The sequence below is a fragment of the Carya illinoinensis genome, chromosome 4 (genome assembly GCF_018687715.1).
Source record: "Carya illinoinensis cultivar Pawnee chromosome 4, C.illinoinensisPawnee_v1, whole genome shotgun sequence".
Classification (NCBI taxonomy): domain Eukaryota; kingdom Viridiplantae; phylum Streptophyta; class Magnoliopsida; order Fagales; family Juglandaceae; genus Carya; species Carya illinoinensis.
In genome coordinates, this window is record NC_056755.1 from 43,531,228 (window position 1) to 43,547,361 (window position 16,134).

The 16,134-nt window shown below is 34.6% G+C and overlaps 2 protein-coding genes across 7 annotated transcripts; both read left to right on the forward strand.

The window, feature by feature from the left end:
* Positions 1–202: 202 nt before the first annotated feature.
* Positions 203–8,158, forward strand: LOC122306083. The gene is made up of 4 exons (XM_043118464.1): positions 203–412; positions 507–641; positions 2,820–3,007; positions 7,787–8,158. Exons 1-4 carry the CDS (start codon positions 354–356, stop codon positions 7,978–7,980), a joined length of 576 nt encoding a protein of 191 aa, XP_042974398.1. The 5' UTR covers positions 203–353; the 3' UTR covers positions 7,981–8,158.
* Positions 8,159–10,526: 2,368 nt separating this feature from the next.
* Positions 10,527–15,443, forward strand: LOC122306084 (auxin-responsive protein IAA11-like). 6 transcript variants are annotated; one of them, XM_043118470.1, is made up of 5 exons: positions 10,527–11,419; positions 13,122–13,426; positions 13,966–14,101; positions 14,913–14,974; positions 15,070–15,443. In XM_043118470.1, exons 1-5 carry the CDS (start codon positions 11,019–11,021, stop codon positions 15,117–15,119), a joined length of 954 nt encoding a protein of 317 aa, XP_042974404.1. In that variant the 5' UTR covers positions 10,527–11,018; the 3' UTR covers positions 15,120–15,443. The 6 variants fall into 6 exon arrangements, with proteins under 6 accessions (XP_042974404.1, XP_042974405.1, XP_042974401.1 ...); XM_043118471.1 differs by having other exon boundaries at positions 13,972–14,101; XM_043118467.1 differs by having other exon boundaries at positions 10,532–11,419; positions 13,122–13,447; positions 13,972–14,101.
* The last annotated feature ends 691 nt before the right edge of the window (positions 15,444–16,134 follow it).

Genomic DNA, 16,134 nt, shown 5'->3' on the forward strand with positions numbered 1-16,134 from the left:
TAGTGAGACGTGTCTTCGTGTTTATGTTTTGCTTGTTTTTAATTAAGGAAGTTATTCTTCAGATAAAAAACAACAAACAAACGGTCTAAGATCTTGGAGAAAAAACGAAACGAAAAAACGAGAAAAAAAAAAAAAAAAAACGACAAACAAACGGTTTGAAAGGATATCGTAGGCTGTAGCTCGGCCAACGATACACTGAACCGGGTTTACCCACGTCTGGCTGTGGTTTGCTGTCCCGCCTAGCATACGGCGTCCATGACTCCATATGAAGCGGAAGCGAACACCTTGCAAAGGACCATCTTTGATCAGAGGAAGCGTTTGGAGAGAGCGAACTATCAGCTCAAAGGTGGGAAATGTTAGGGAGAAGACTAATCTCCCTGTTCAAAAGCTCCCCAACGTCGCAGCTTTCTGGGTAGACAATTAATTCCAGATTTCACATTAATTTAATTATTTGGTTTAGGAATTTGAAAGTCGTGATATGTTACCAACACGACTTTCTGCTGCAGCTCTGCAAAGCCCACCTATGAAGATAACAGCAAGTCATTGGCTCGAAAGGCGGTGTCTTTTGTTTTGTTTACCGGAACAGGTGGTGTCGCTCTGAGTGCGCTTGACGACCTTGCTATTTATCGTAGCTGTAGCAGGTATGTGGCCTTGTATTCAGTTGTGTTCTAGTGTATAAGACACTAGGACTTTGCTTCAATTAAATGGGTAACATGAAAGTTGTCATGGTTTCAGTAGATTTTTTAGGGAGAATGTTTCTAATGCGAATGATTTGTTTCTGCTCATAAATTTAGAGATCCGAAGCCCAGAAAAAGCTACTATTCATGAATTTTCTGTTTATTCTTCTGTCGATAATCTTCAATCCCCCTCTCCAAACCATGGCTGCATGACGATTGAGATATTGGCCAATGTTGAGTTGCATCCACAGGTTCCATCGTTCCGACGGTTAGGCCCGAATTCTACAATGGAGCTCCTAATGAAAACTAAATGTGTTTGTGAGTCAATTTTCTCAGTCTTCATTGACTCGGGGCTCCTGATTTTTTTTTTTTTTTGGTTCTATGGACAAATTCATCTAATTGTAGATCAATCAACAGGACTCTGTAGATTGTGTTAAGCCATTAACAGTAGTCTGTCTTTTGCTTTCATTGTAACTGTTTTAAGCCAACCAGTTAACCTTTTTTCTGGGTATGTTAATTGCATCCATCAGTTGGACATCCTTTGAACTTGGAATAAAGTTGTTAGAACATAGTCATAAAGTGTAGAGTATGTGACTCAGATTTTTAAGACTTATGATGATGCTAGGTTAAACCTGCTCTCACTTGTAGGGTCCCATCTGATTTGGGTTTACAAGATACCAATTAGGTGCAATGTCTATGGGAGGGCTCATATCAAGATCTTGCATTCTTGTTTCTGCTATTGTTTTCGCCAGCTTTATAAGTTTCCCATTGTGAAATACGAAAGTTGTCTGAGGAACGTTTGGACAATCTTGGTCAATAAGTCAGCCATGGATTCTGTATGCATGAGACTTTGCTGGTAGCCAGGTGTGTGCATATGAGTATTCGTGAGCTCTAGGCAAGAGATGGTGGTGCTTGAATGTATTCATTTTTAGTGTTAAATTGTTAGAATAAACTATTTGTCAGTACTCCACATTCATGGTGGATCTGTTCGTCAAATCACGTCATGGCTTGTTATTTACTTTTCATGGCTCAGTTGGAAGTTTTAATGGAATGCTCATTGTTGGAAAAATAACCCATTTCGTATAGAACTTTTAAGCATTTTAATTTATTGGGTACAAAAGAGTGCGAACTATGAAGTTGGCATATACAAACTAAGAGCTGTCTTTTGGGTTCTATGGGTGAGTCCTAAGGGCTCTACCGTGGGGTGGTTCCACCATCATCTAAAATAAAAAGAGAGAGAGAGAGAGAAAGAGACTTATGCTGCCTATTGAGTGCCTGCAACCAGTTGATTGGTTTTTCAAATTGAAGACTAGACGGACATGACAATAACACTTTTAGTCCTTAATTACTTATAGATAATTAATATATTGAGTAGGTATACCACCAGATTAAGCCTCATGAATCATATCATCTGGTAGTGAATATACATATCATTGAAGTTTTCTATTCTTTGTTGAAATCAAAGTATAAAGGTATCTTAAAAGATAACAGATTTATCTTGATTCTCCTAAAAAAGTTCTTTACTCCTCAGGTTAATCAGAGTACTAATATCAGACTCACCAAGACCTTAGTTCTTTTACATTTACACGTTTAAATGTTTTTAATTCAATGCATGTAGAATGTAACAACCCTCTTATTGAAATTGAAGTAGTCATCCTTCAATCAACCATGTGTAGTGGAGACTGATGAATGCGTCTTTGAGAAAAAAAGGTTATCCGATTCAAGTTGTTGTGATAATGGGTAGAGGAATAACATGGGTAAAATTATTAAAAGAGGATATGATAAACAAGAAGGTATGGGAGAGTGTGATCTTCTGTATGGCAGAAAGGATGCTTATGACTACCCCTATTTTCTGAAAAAAGGTACATGAAGTTGACCCCATTTTAGATTTAGATATGTTATTTTTGGGTTTAGCCTAGTTGAACTATATCTATATATGTTATTTATTATGTCTTCTTGTTTAATGCGAACATAGTTACTTCAGTTTATGCACATTCCAATATATCTATACTTTCTGCCAGACAATGTTTTCTCTTGATCCTTATTCTGTCTCCATCTTCAATGTTTTCGGTGCTGAGAAGAAAATGAAGATTGACATAAGAAAATTGAATTGAATCAAGATTTGCCTAAAATCTTTTGCAGCAAGGCCCTAGAGAAAGCCAGTAAGAACCAGGCAGTCATAGACGCCATTGGGGAACCTATTGAAAGGGGTCCATGGTACAGTGCATCACTTGCAATGGCTCATAAGAGGCATTCTGTGTCTTGTACATTTCCTGTGTCTGGACCACAAGGCTCGGGAATTTTCCAGTTGAAGGCAGTCCATAATGGAGGTTTGTACTCCACTTCAACGCAATGCTTATATTTTTAGTTCTCTTTTGTTCCATCTTCAAACTCTTTCACATACATTTCCTGCTCCCACATCCAAACCCATAATCCTCGTAAGCACCCTGAGTTGGACATTTTCTGCATTGGTTAGGAAAAGTTGGTAAAATAAAAAGCTTTGTTTGGATTATTATAATGATGATGACAATGATCTACAGTTAATCTAACCTGTGTTCACTGTCATTGGCGGAACTACATTGAGTCCAGAGGTGGCCCCTGGCCTCCCAAAAAAAAAAAAAAAAAAAAATCAAATTCAAATAAAATTTGGTGAAAAATAAGATTGTTTCTAAAAAATTTGGAAACTTTTTGAAATCTTTAAAAAATATGAAAAATCTTCTTCTAACCCCATCTAAAATTCTTGAGTCTTCTTAAAATAATAATAATAAAAAAAACTGTTTCTATATTTTCTTAAAGGCCATAAATTCTGTGAAGCTCCCAAATTCCGTTTGGGATCGAACAGAAATTTGAAGCGTCGAGACATGCAACACAAGGTTACCTGCCTCCGTTCATGACATATAAGATGCAATGTTCCTCACATGCATCTAACAATATGTAATATTCGCAGCGGATAATTTTTTTTTTTTTAGCAATACTATGAACCAAATTGAAAATATCCCAAATGCTTAAAACATACTTCATACATAAAAACCTATTGAACAACTAAAATCACAACACTAGTCCAAAATAGTTATGATCCAAAAGTACTGGAGATGCAACTTCATCGTACAAGTAGTAATTTAACTACCATATTAACATTAACGACGCACCGTCGTTCAATCGACTGTGTCTAGTTGGTCAGCTCCTGATCCTCTTTCAGGTCCTGTAACAAGATCTACCATTCGGGAGGAATGGTAGTTGGGACTACCACAGTGAGATTTGATTACAAATCTCAGCAAGTTAACAAAAAACTTCCACACATGCTAATGATGCATGGATGATAGTAAAAGCATAAATGTATAATCAAATTCATAAATAATTAAAGCATAACTTAGCGTACAACATAGCATAATTGACATAACTTAAATTGAAACATGAACTGAACTTGACTTGACATGAACTTGATCTGAAACTTGACTTAGTATGAACTTATTCTGAAACTTGAATTAACATGAAAAATACATACTCCACAGTTGTTGTGGCCCCATGTATTCTACGTGTAAATACATACTCCACACTTGTTGTAGCTCCATGTATTCTACGCAAACTTGACTTAACATGAAAAATATATACTTCACAGTTGTTGTGGCCCCATGTATTCTACGCAAACTTGACTTAACATGAAAAATACATACTCCACAGTTGTTGTGGCTCCATATATTCTACGTGTAAATACATACTCCACATTTGTTGTGGCCCCATGTATTCTACACATCACAATGCAGTTAAATACATACTCCACAGTTGTTGTGGCCTCATGTATTCTACACAAACTGAATGTACTCAAGATGAAACGTGACTGGAAAATGAAAGGACTGGAGCCCTGACGTAACATAACGTGATTTGAACATAACTTGAAATACATGACCAACTTGAGATAGAAACATTTCGTAACATGGCATAACATATAATAGACAACATATTTAACATGGCATATTTGTAATGTACAGTAATACATGACAGAATATATTATGTAACAGATAAAAATTGATGACAGAATAAATTCTGTATAATAGACAATTACGTGATAACTTGGCATGGCATGACATATATGATAACACACATACATACACTGTAGTTCTTTTACTTAGTACACATACACAGTAGACTGCTAGTAAGTTAAAAGCTAACTTACCTCGATCTCCGTGTTTCTTATAAAACTTCAAGTGCGATCATGAGGAACTGTAATTGTGATTCTAAAAGTTAGAACTAAATCACTAATAATTTGAAATATGGAAAATACTAACTTAAAAAGTAAAATTTTCATTTTACTCTCTACATGTGGGAAAATAACCGTTTTACCCATAACTTAAGGATTTTGCATACTAACTCCAAAAGTTTTCAAAATTTACATTCCTCATGTAAATTTTGTCCTAAACTTAAATATCAACTCAGAAAAATTTAAAACAAAACACAACTATGAAAAACACACTATGGCCGAAACATCCATAGGCCATTTCCCTTGATTTTTTTTTTTTTGCAATTCCTTTCAACTTCAAAACTCATGCTTAAACCAAAATTTTGCAACAAACATATTCCAATCCTAAGTTCAAAACCATACTTAAAATATCCATTTAGAAAAAACTAATAATCAACACCGAACTTTTTTGTAAAAATATCAAAGCACTTGAATCACAAGTTTTGACCTTAAATCAAAACATCTCCAAGAATTTCAAAAATCAAATCTTACTTCTAACATATTCATAATATCATCCTAACATTAACCATGCTTTAAATCATCAAACCAAAGTCACCAAAATCACAAAATAACATTTGGAGTTTTTGGTTTTATACTTAGTCCAAAAACAGAAACTTTTTCCTCAACTAGTTTTGATAAATCTCTTGATCTATGACTTATAAATATATGATCTTCAAACCAAACCATCACATGGTTTAAAAAGATGTCCTAAAACAATCACATGGTTAGAAATTAACCAAAACATAAATTTAGCCAAGAATATCCACACTTTGGCTTATTTGAATACCTCTTTGCATAAAATTTCATATTTTTGAAACTAATATCAAATATCTTCAAAATAATAATATAACATGTATATAAGATACTTAAGATCCTCCAATAAAATTATTAAAGTCATTAGAATAGGTTTAGACCACCAAAGATTTAAACTTTCTCAAAACAGAAACTGTTTTTCTTCTTCTAGTTTCTAAGTTTCTAAATCTAAGAAAATCTTTCATCAAAACTTTTAATCATGTAAAAATCCTCAACCAATAGTCATATATACATGTTAACAATACTCCATAAAAATTTCGGACCAATATCTATCTATTAGCTTGGTCAAAAACTCCAAACTATAACATATTCTCCAGTTTATCTCCCAGAATGACCTTTCTATAGTTTACACAATATTTAACTGACCAAATGATTTTCAAATGGGGCAAATAAGATATCCATGTAAACTAGACTAAAAAAGAAACAACTTATATGAAGGAGACTTTATGATAAAACACTTACAACAGCTTCAAAATGAGCGTGCAAAAGAACTCCTAAAAGCTGTCCGAGAGAGAGTGTTTGATAATCTTTTATTGGAAGGTGTAATTGAAGATAAGTTCATGGGTGCTGGCTGGACATACTTATGGACGAGATAAGGGAGGTGATAAGGCTGGAGTTGAGAGTTGAGTGTGGTTTTCTCCTACCCAAAATATCTATAAAAGATTATCTCAAAATATTCTATCCAATAATGTCTACAAAAATCAGCTCAATATATTTTCCAAATGTGGAGTAGACTTGTAAGAGTAAGGTGGCTAAAATATTTCCATATGTTTAAATAAAATTTTGCTAACCTAATTTGGACATTACATACTGTGATTTTGAAAAACACTGCGCTTAGTACGTTTACCGAGCTTACTATTCACTCCAAAAATAAACGTAACAAACTTAGTACTGAAAAATCCTCAATATTCAATTAAGCCTAGTGGTGTAGACTATAATGTATTCTGACACTTCTAACTATCTCAAATAATTAAAATCGCATTTCTAGCACCATAGTGAGGGATAACACTAACTATGTTAACATGTTAAAACCTATGCGATTAATCAATTCGTGTAAACTTACGGAGTTTTCACGAGGTTCCTGAAGTCAATAGAAATTCCACAATTGAATTTCTAGCAGCTGTTACAAATTCTGCTTCCAAAATATAAAAATGAGTGTACATACATAAAAAAAAATCCAAAAATATACCTCCAAAATTTAAAAAACTTGAAGATATGAGTTAAAAAATATCCAAACCTGGTTGCTAAAGCATGAATATATAAATATATATGTGTTCATATATATTTCTTTTATAAAACTCAAAAGTCTTTCATTTAAAAAAAAAAATCAAAGCATCTATTTTAAACCTTTAAACGTTTGCATATCCTCTCTTGAGTTCATTCAAACAATTTCGTTCATTTTTACATAAGTTTTTATTTCATCTTATCTTATTTAGTTATTATAATTTTTTTAAAATTTTTACATAAAATAAAATAAATAATTTAATTTTTTAAATTTTAATATAAAAATAATATATTTCAATAATTTTTTATTTTAATCTCCAACTTATCTTATCTAAGCTTAAGCCGCAATGAAAAATACATGGATTTGGTTGAAGCGGTTGAGCCCCCACTAGCTTGGAAAAACCTAAGGTAGGAGCACCCTTTCGCGTCATAGCTGCGGACTTGCACTAGAATCTGTAGTTGGTCAAGATAGGTGCGTAGCTTTCATTTCTTTGACGTGATTGAGACGGGATAAAGTGCAAAAAATACAGTGTGATTTCTTATTTTATTTTAATTGAGAATTTTAATATGGTCAATTATTGAGTCTTGTTATAAATTAAAGGAATAGGAAACAAAATTATGTCTATAATATATTTTTTTTTTTATAATTATAAACAACAAAGTGTATAAAATATACATACACCAAGAATGCAAGCATCGTTATCATCGAATAGATGGCTATGGCCCCCCAAGTCGAATTCTGGTTTCGCTCCTCTTCACTGCATTTCAGTCTGTTATATCACTTGAATTTCACTATTTTTTAGACTTTATTAACACAGTCACCATGTTTCTTTAGCTGATGACTCCTGGCTATCATCCCTTCAGCCTCGTGATTGGGACATTCTAATCATGGATGCTCTTCTCCATATTCCTGGAAATGACGACAAGCATCAAACATTACGGATTAGTCTATCTGACTTCACTCCCCCAGCTTGTAAAGCATGCACCGAGTGCAAGCCTCAAGAGTCACAGAATCCAGAGCAGAAATGAAAGTCTGATGATTTTTAATATGGTAACATGTTTCCACCATTTCAAAGTTGGTAAATCAAACACCTCCGGTCCATACTTGATATGTGAATGAAGTAAGTTTTGCGAAATTTTTGTCTTTCTTTTGAAGAATATGATGAGATACTTTGGGAATGTAATGAAATTAAGTTCTGCTTGGCTACTGATAATTTTCAGATGAGAATTTTGAGTTTTAAGATTAAATATTAAAATATTATATTTTAATATCATTATTATTTTGAGATTTGAAAAAGTTAAGAAAAAATTGAATTGTTTATTATATTTTGTATGAGGATTTAAGAAAGTTGTAATGATGAAATTAGAATTTTGTGTCTGAGATGAAAAATTTAAATAATCCAACAATACCTACAAGAAACGGGATGTCAAATTTGTCTCTCTCTCTGTCTTGTCGTCTGCTCCAAACCAATGCTAAGATATAATTAGTTAACTCGAAGAGATTAACTCAAGTGGTAAAGGTCTTGGTGTTTATGGTATGCTTTCTTTTATGCTTCTTGCTGAGGCGGGGCTCCCATTTCTTGTGTTAGGTGGGCCCATCCTTTGTATTGGATACATGTTGTAGGTTTTAATGTAGTGTGGGCTGTGTGGCTCTTCCGGGCGACGTCTTATGTGTTAGGTTACCATCATCTGTGCACTCTATCAGGGATGGGGGGGGCTTCTGTCGAGATTTTAGCTCACATTTTATATCTGACATTTTAATGTGGTGTGGTTTTATTGCCATTTATGTGTGGAGAGTTGTGTTAGAGTGACTGCTGTTTTGAAACTTTTTCCCACATTGGTCTAGGGCCTTTTTATCTAGATTGGTTGGGTTGCTGGGCCAAGCGAGTCAGACCCAGCCAATGAAGAGTCATCCATGTTCTAACAAGACGTAAGTTATGAAAAGAGTACATCAATTATTAACGTCTCGTTTGGATTTAAAAATTATTTTATCTTATTTTATCTTATTATTATAAATTTTTTAAATTTTTATATAAATTATAATAAAATAATTCAATTTTTTTAAATTATTAAATAATAATAATATTTTAAAATTTTTTTTTTTTATTTTAAATTATTTTATTTTATCTCATTTCTGAACCTAAACTCGCGCTAAAGTGTCTATTTTGTATCAATTTATGTTTCGGACATTGTTGAACGTAAAAAATTGGTTAATCAAGTTTCCCATATGACTCGAACGCCAACTTTAAAAAAATAATAATAATAAATAAATAAATTAAAAAAATAGAGGTGTCCCGTGAACTGTCAAGGTGTCAGAAGAACAGTGATTGGTGGGCGGGGAAACTTATAAACAGCTGGTTTAGAAATCAACCTTTTTGGTGGGGCCCTCGAGCACACACGTGTGAGGGCAACGGTGGACTCTGTCTCCTCCCAGCAAGACAGCGCCGTGCCCGACGATCTCGAGTTTTGCCACGTGGCGTGCCGCGGTCGGACAGGAACTCCGGATCTCAAAATCTCCTTTTATTGAAATGCGGACTTGGGAAGGCCGCCTAACGTCTTCTGATCGTTAGTTGAGCTGTCGGTAATAAAATCAAGTGGTCCGTGGTACCCCACGTGTCACAATTCGCGATTTCACCAAACATGGGGCCCAACTGGTCATCACTCCGACGTTGTGATGTGTGGTCCCCCACCTTGTCGGGTTGTCGTTGGGTCCTTGGGAGCACCTAGGTCGTGGGTCCTACTCCGTAGGATAATAATTTCTGGCGATATGATCGTGGAGATGACTTTTTAGGGCCGATGGAGATCGATTGGGAATTGTCCGACCCGAGTTTATTCAAATATGGTCAGTTTTGTCTTTTTGCTTTATTTCCCCTACGCTTTTTAAAACGAGAGAGAGTATTTTGTCTGTTATCCTTCTTTTTCTTATTTTTTGACAATAATTTCATTTTATTTTATTATTATAAATTTTTTAAATTTTTATACAAAATATAATAAATAATTTATTTTTTAAAAATTTTTAAATAATAATAATATTAAAAAATAATATTTTAATAATATTTTATTCTTATAATTTTATGTTAATATTACTCGTATTTTAATAAAATATTAAAATAATATTACTATTTTATGTTAATTTGACGTGGTTATTTATTTATTTTTTATAATTGTTTAAAGTTCGATCAAGCCCTTTAGATGGTGTAACATCAAATGAAATTGTAGTTTTTACTGTTATCCAGCTTACTTCAAGCTCCAACCCCACCAAAAAGGTACAGCAGGTCGACCCAGAAACTTAATTCATGATGGTTTTAGTTTATGATTATCTGAGGGTCACTTTTTTTTTTTTTTTCTTTTCTTTTTTAAAGCTAATATGGTGCCACTCTTGGTCATTAAAAAAAAAGAAAAAAAAAAGAAAAAAACAGAATATGGTGACCATTCATGTTTCATTTAATAATAAAAAAAATCAGATTGTTTGTCATGGTATTGTTCCTATCAATGCAAAAAATTAGGTTTTGTTAGGAATATTCCAGGTTTTAAAAAAATATATATGTCGATGATCGGGTTCAAAGATTTATTTTTTATAGTTTAAAGTGGATAGAAATTCAAACAGAAATTATCTCCAAGAAAAAAATTGTTAAAAAGAGTTCTTTCCAGAAGTAAGATTTTTATTTTTTGGTTGGGGTTGGATGCTAAAGATTCGTTGATGGAGGCGCATAAACCAGACAGGTGGGCCACACTGCAATCACTGCTCTTACCTCCCAAGCACATCCTTTTCCTCCGTCACCATCACCAGCACTGCCTTCCCCACCACACCAACCCTACCTTTTTCCTCCATCCTTTGCTTCCTTCCTTTCCCAATACCCACCAAACACAGCCCTGACGGTTCTCTTATTTTCTCTATTTGTCTCCCTTCCTTTCCCTTTTCCTTTTCCATTTCTTGGCCCTCTCAATATTTAAGCCTCTCTTAAACCCCGTCCCCTTCTCTATCACCTACCTGGGTCTTGTTCTTATTCTTTAAAAGTCTTTTCTGGGTCTGTCTGGGAGCTTCTACAAGCTACAAAGATTTTTCAATGCAGGGTGTTGTTGGTGGTGGTGCTGGAGCGGTATCTGGAGGAGGAGGATCTAGTACAAGTGATGCGTCGATGTCCACGGTGTCAAAGGAGGACAACCCGGTCTTGTCCTCTGAGGATTCATCTTCGTGCCTGGATGAGTCTGAGCTTGAGCTGGGTCTTGGATTGAGTCTTGGTGTTGGTGTGGGTGCTTGCAAGGCGCAACAAGGTCCAAGGGGTGGTCAATATGCTCGGATTTTGACGGCCAAGGATTTTCCTTACGTGGGTTCTTCAACTTCAGCTTCAGTTTCTTCATCTTCATCCTCATCGTCGTCGTCCTCTTCCTCTTCTTTGAGCAGAGCTAATGTTACAGCTGGGACCAAGAGAAGTGCTGATTCTGTTGCTGCTGCTAATGGTGCCAGGTAGTAAGATTTTAGGATTATAGCATATGCTTTTTTATTTTTATTTTTTTCTAACCCAGATTACTTAGGCTTAGTATTTTTATTGTTTCCTTTGGTTTCTTTGCTTTCTGCTAAATGTATTCTGAGTTGTGTTTATTCAATGAATTGCTCTATTATTTTGTAGTTTCAAGATATCTAATTTATGCGCTTTTAATCAAGTTAAATTACTCTGTTGTCATTTCATGAACTGGATCTGTACTGTGTTTTTTCTCCAATTTTCTTTTCTGACTTTGTTTAAATCGCCAATTAATTTCGTGATTTCTGATTTTTTTTTTTTTTTTATTGGATTTGGGGGATCTGATTCTCATGAACATATGGGCCTTTTTGCCTGCCTTTATTTTGGGGTCATTCACATACACAATCGAGTTCGCTTATCTGAGATTTTATATGCAATTCTAGTTACCCCCATACGTCCTATTTGGGAATCTATCCGAGAGGAAGCTCAAAAAGTTCTGATTCCCTATTCACTCGTCTCCTAACTATCTTTACATCTGCTTCCATTTGCATTACAGGTTGATTATATTTTATAGGCCTTAATTGACAAAAATGTGTCAGCTGGCACATATTAGGTTCTATCATTTTGGTCACTTGAGAGTCTTTGCTGTGCCTATATCCTAAGATTTAGGTTATGGCAACCTTGGGGTTTGTACACTGCTTTGCCGTTGTCTTCTGGAAGACCCATGATTTCTATTGATCAGAATAAAAAATTGAGCAATCCGGCAAATAGTTAACCCCCAATTTTAACCTAAAACAACTTGGAGTAAGAATCATCTAAAATTACCTCTAATGATAAGGATACCCATATTGTTCCAAATTGATTTGTTGACAAATAAACATATGATCTGAGGTCTTATTTAATACCCAGTTTGATTTTTTATTGCATTTGATGCAATTGTTGAAACCATATTGATAAGGATTCCCATCTTGTTCCAATTTGATTTGTTGACAAATAAACATATGATCTGAGGTCTTATTTAATACGCAGTTTTATTTTTTCATTGCATTTGATGCAATTGTTGAAACCATACAAGATGAGCATGGACTAACAATTTCAAAACTTGCCCCTTGTTTTTGGGGGAGGGGGGAGGCCCTGCCTGTCGGCACCATCCACAGAATTTAGCTTTTAGACCAATGTTGTAGAATTTTCCAGCATCATTGTCCTGGCTAGAGTTGTTGCATTTCATATATTTATTAGAAACAATAATGAAGCTGAACTGAAAGTTTTGCTGATCACGGAAAAAATATTATAAATGTGATCGTGATGCTGTTAGGAGCAGTCCACCCATTTGAAAACTTATCTGGTAACATCTGAAATTTTGAGTCAAATTTTTTATAATTTAAGATTATTCCTTGTGGTGTAGATTTTTGGCAGTATCATGCCTATTTCCGCAAGGCCCATTAGTTTCTTTAGTCACTTTTTGGGATATAATCATTTTTTTATTGGTTCTAATCACTTGTCTTTAAGAAGCAAGAAAATCTTTCCATGTACAAAACAGTTTATTTTTGGTTATTCTCGCGGTATTGGTTTTTTCTTTTGTTTTTTTGAACTTTGGATCTTTCTATTTGTGCTACATCTTATAAGTTTTGGTGATTGCATTTCAGTAACCTATTTATCTTAGTTTTGTTTTCTTCACTGATGGGACTTATCATTATATTTTTAAAGCAGTCAGGTTGTGGGATGGCCGCCAATAAGAGCATATAGAATGAATAGCTTGGTCAACCAAGCAAAATTACCAGCCACTGAAGTATTCAACTCTCTGATTGTAAAAAGTAGAAACAGTAATCCTGCAGTTGGAAAGGGAACTAGCAATGCCTGCGTTAATGCTAATGAAAAGGGACAATTAAGAAGTTCTCTGTTTGTGAAGGTGAATATGGATGGAATTCCTATAGGAAGGAAGGTGGATCTGAGCTCACACAGATGCTATGAAACCTTGGCGCAAAAACTGGAGGATATGTTTGCGACATCAAGTACGATAATGAACTCAATACGTGAGTGCTCCATATACCTTGTATTTTGAACTTCAAGGATTGATTTTATGGTTTCAAAGGCTATCTCTTTGCCGATCCCTATTAGCTTTGGTGTCATTGTGCTCTCAGCTAACAGGGGATCTGACTAAAAAATGAAAATTTTGATCCAAATGAATAGTTTTAGATCTATGTTCAATGGTTATATTCTTGAGAATAAATGTAAGGGATCGTGTGCTAAATTAACTTGTCAGATATTATATGAGCCAACGTTTTGAGCTACACCTTGACACTTTTGGCTTCAGTTTTTGCCCCCGATCAGAACAAATTTCTAATGTTTGTGACCCTTCCCCAAAAATTTTCCAATAATTTTTTGATTTCATGCAGGAAAAATCAAAAGTTCTCTAAATTTTGAAGTAAAAATTGAAGCTAAATTTGAAATCTAAGAGATTACATTACAGGAAATCCTTTTTATTGTTTGTGGTTGTCATGATGCAGAAATGCGTTTGTCTGATCTTTATAAGTGGTTAATCTGTGGTTAGGATCAGGTGGAGAGGAACATGACATGATGGTTGACGCAATAACACCATCAAAATTGCTGGATGGATCATCAGGGTTTGTGCTCACGTATGAAGATAAAGAGGGAGACTGGATGCTTGTTGGAGATGTTCCTTGGGGGTATGTGTTATATGTTTCATTTGATTACTTGGCCTAAGAAATCACCTTCTTGAGGATACGGTTCTCAATAATTTGATTTTGTTATGCCCCACAACTGTTTAGTTTGTTACTTTTGTCACCTTGGCACTGCCTAGATGCAGGTAGTGGTTAGGCAATGTTACAATAACTACACACAGTTTTAACTCATGAAATTGAGTTGGTTAGTAAAAATATGCAAGATTGGAGTGCAAATTACTTGCAGGCATTAGTTTCATTGATGGCATGTTCAAATTGTATTTATTTTGATTGAAAACTGAACAATTAATCTCATCCCAGTTACTTTTCATTCAATTTCTTCTTGTCACGGTCTGTACTCTGAATTCATTGTCATATAATGAATTCATGAGTTATGCTTTTGAGAAATACATGGAAGAGACCACTATAATATAAATGGTATATACCCCTACTGGGCAAAAAAATGGTATTTACCCCTGAATAATGAGACTTTTTCTGCGGAGTCTCAAAGTTCCAGGTTATCTAGGGGGGAGAGCTCCAATGAGGTGCTCTCTTGATATCCTATCTTCTATGTTCGGTGTGTGGACATTCTAGGTTTCATCCTATTCTTGGACAAATGAAAGAATAGAGAATGTGGGGGCATTGAACTGGGTATAAATTGATGTAAAAACTAAATAAATAAATAAATCAATGGGCAGAAAAATGGACTAAATACTTGTCTTCTTCCAACAAGTTTTATTAATCTCTGGCCTTGCTATTAGTCATTAACTGGTCTTATTGTCACACTCTTTTCATACATTCTTTCAATTGCATTCAGGATGTTCATTAACTCTGTGAGGAGGCTAAGAATTATGAGGGCATCTGAAGCCAATGGACTTGGTAAGTAGATTTGCAATCAACCGTAAGATTGAGATTTCAAAGATGCAGTATCACTTTAACTTGATACTATCCTGTTAAATCAACTCTTAATGCAGCTCCAAGGTTAGAAGAAAGTAATGGGGGGCAAAGGAACAAGCCCATCTAGACCTGGTTTTTGAAACACTAGCAATGGATGATATTTGGCTTGAAAGTGATATAATACCAAAATAGAGAAATGCTGCATAGTCGAAGCTTTTTGAAAAGTAAATGGCTGATCCACGGCTCTTCTGTTTGTTTTGGGGTGCTCTTCATCAAATATGTATATGCAGTATACATATATCTTTTTTCAGTTCAGTTGTTTTTGTCACACGATTCTCCCGGGAGTTCTCCTCTCCCTGCATTTTGGAAGCAACTGACATATCTTAGTTTTCAATATCTTACTGTTATACAAATGCGCCGTTCAGTAAATATTGTTTGGTTATGCTGTAAATGTGAGTGTTTGGATGCTTTTGTTTCAAGTTTTCTGCAACGCCAAAATAGGCTTGTTTTAGTTTCCTCCTCCTGGCTACGAGCCTACGGTAGATATTTTGTTCTTTATGAGGAGGTATTAAATTTCTTAATGAGAAATGCTTGTATGCCCCTCCCCTTCGACCGCTCAAAGTTACTGCTGGGCAATTTTTATTTTTTATTTTTACTTAGTGATTAAGAAAATGATTTTAAATATATTGATATGTATTTTTTTTAATTTAAAAAAAATATAATAACCTATTAAAAAAATGCGAAAAAATAAATAAATAAAAAATACCTAGCGGTCAATTGAGTAGGACACACTGAGCGGCAAAGTAGTACCGCTCTTTCTTAACTGGGGACACGTTTTCCACCTTCAAGATTATGTAACCCTTGGAACTTGATTAAATAGCTGAAGATTTCACACAAACGTACGCAGGTAGACAAAATAACCCGGCGTTGATGATGCCGAACTCAACATTGATCATGTTAGGGGCATCTCATTATCTCATTTGACGATCATCAATAGAAATATATAAATTTAAAAGGAGAAAATGAAAAAAAGATAGTTTTTATTATGATTATCTTGCCAAATATCATTTTATATTTGTTGTCCAGATGACTAACACAAGATGGGGGGTGAATTGAGTTGTATTAAAAAAATAATAATTATA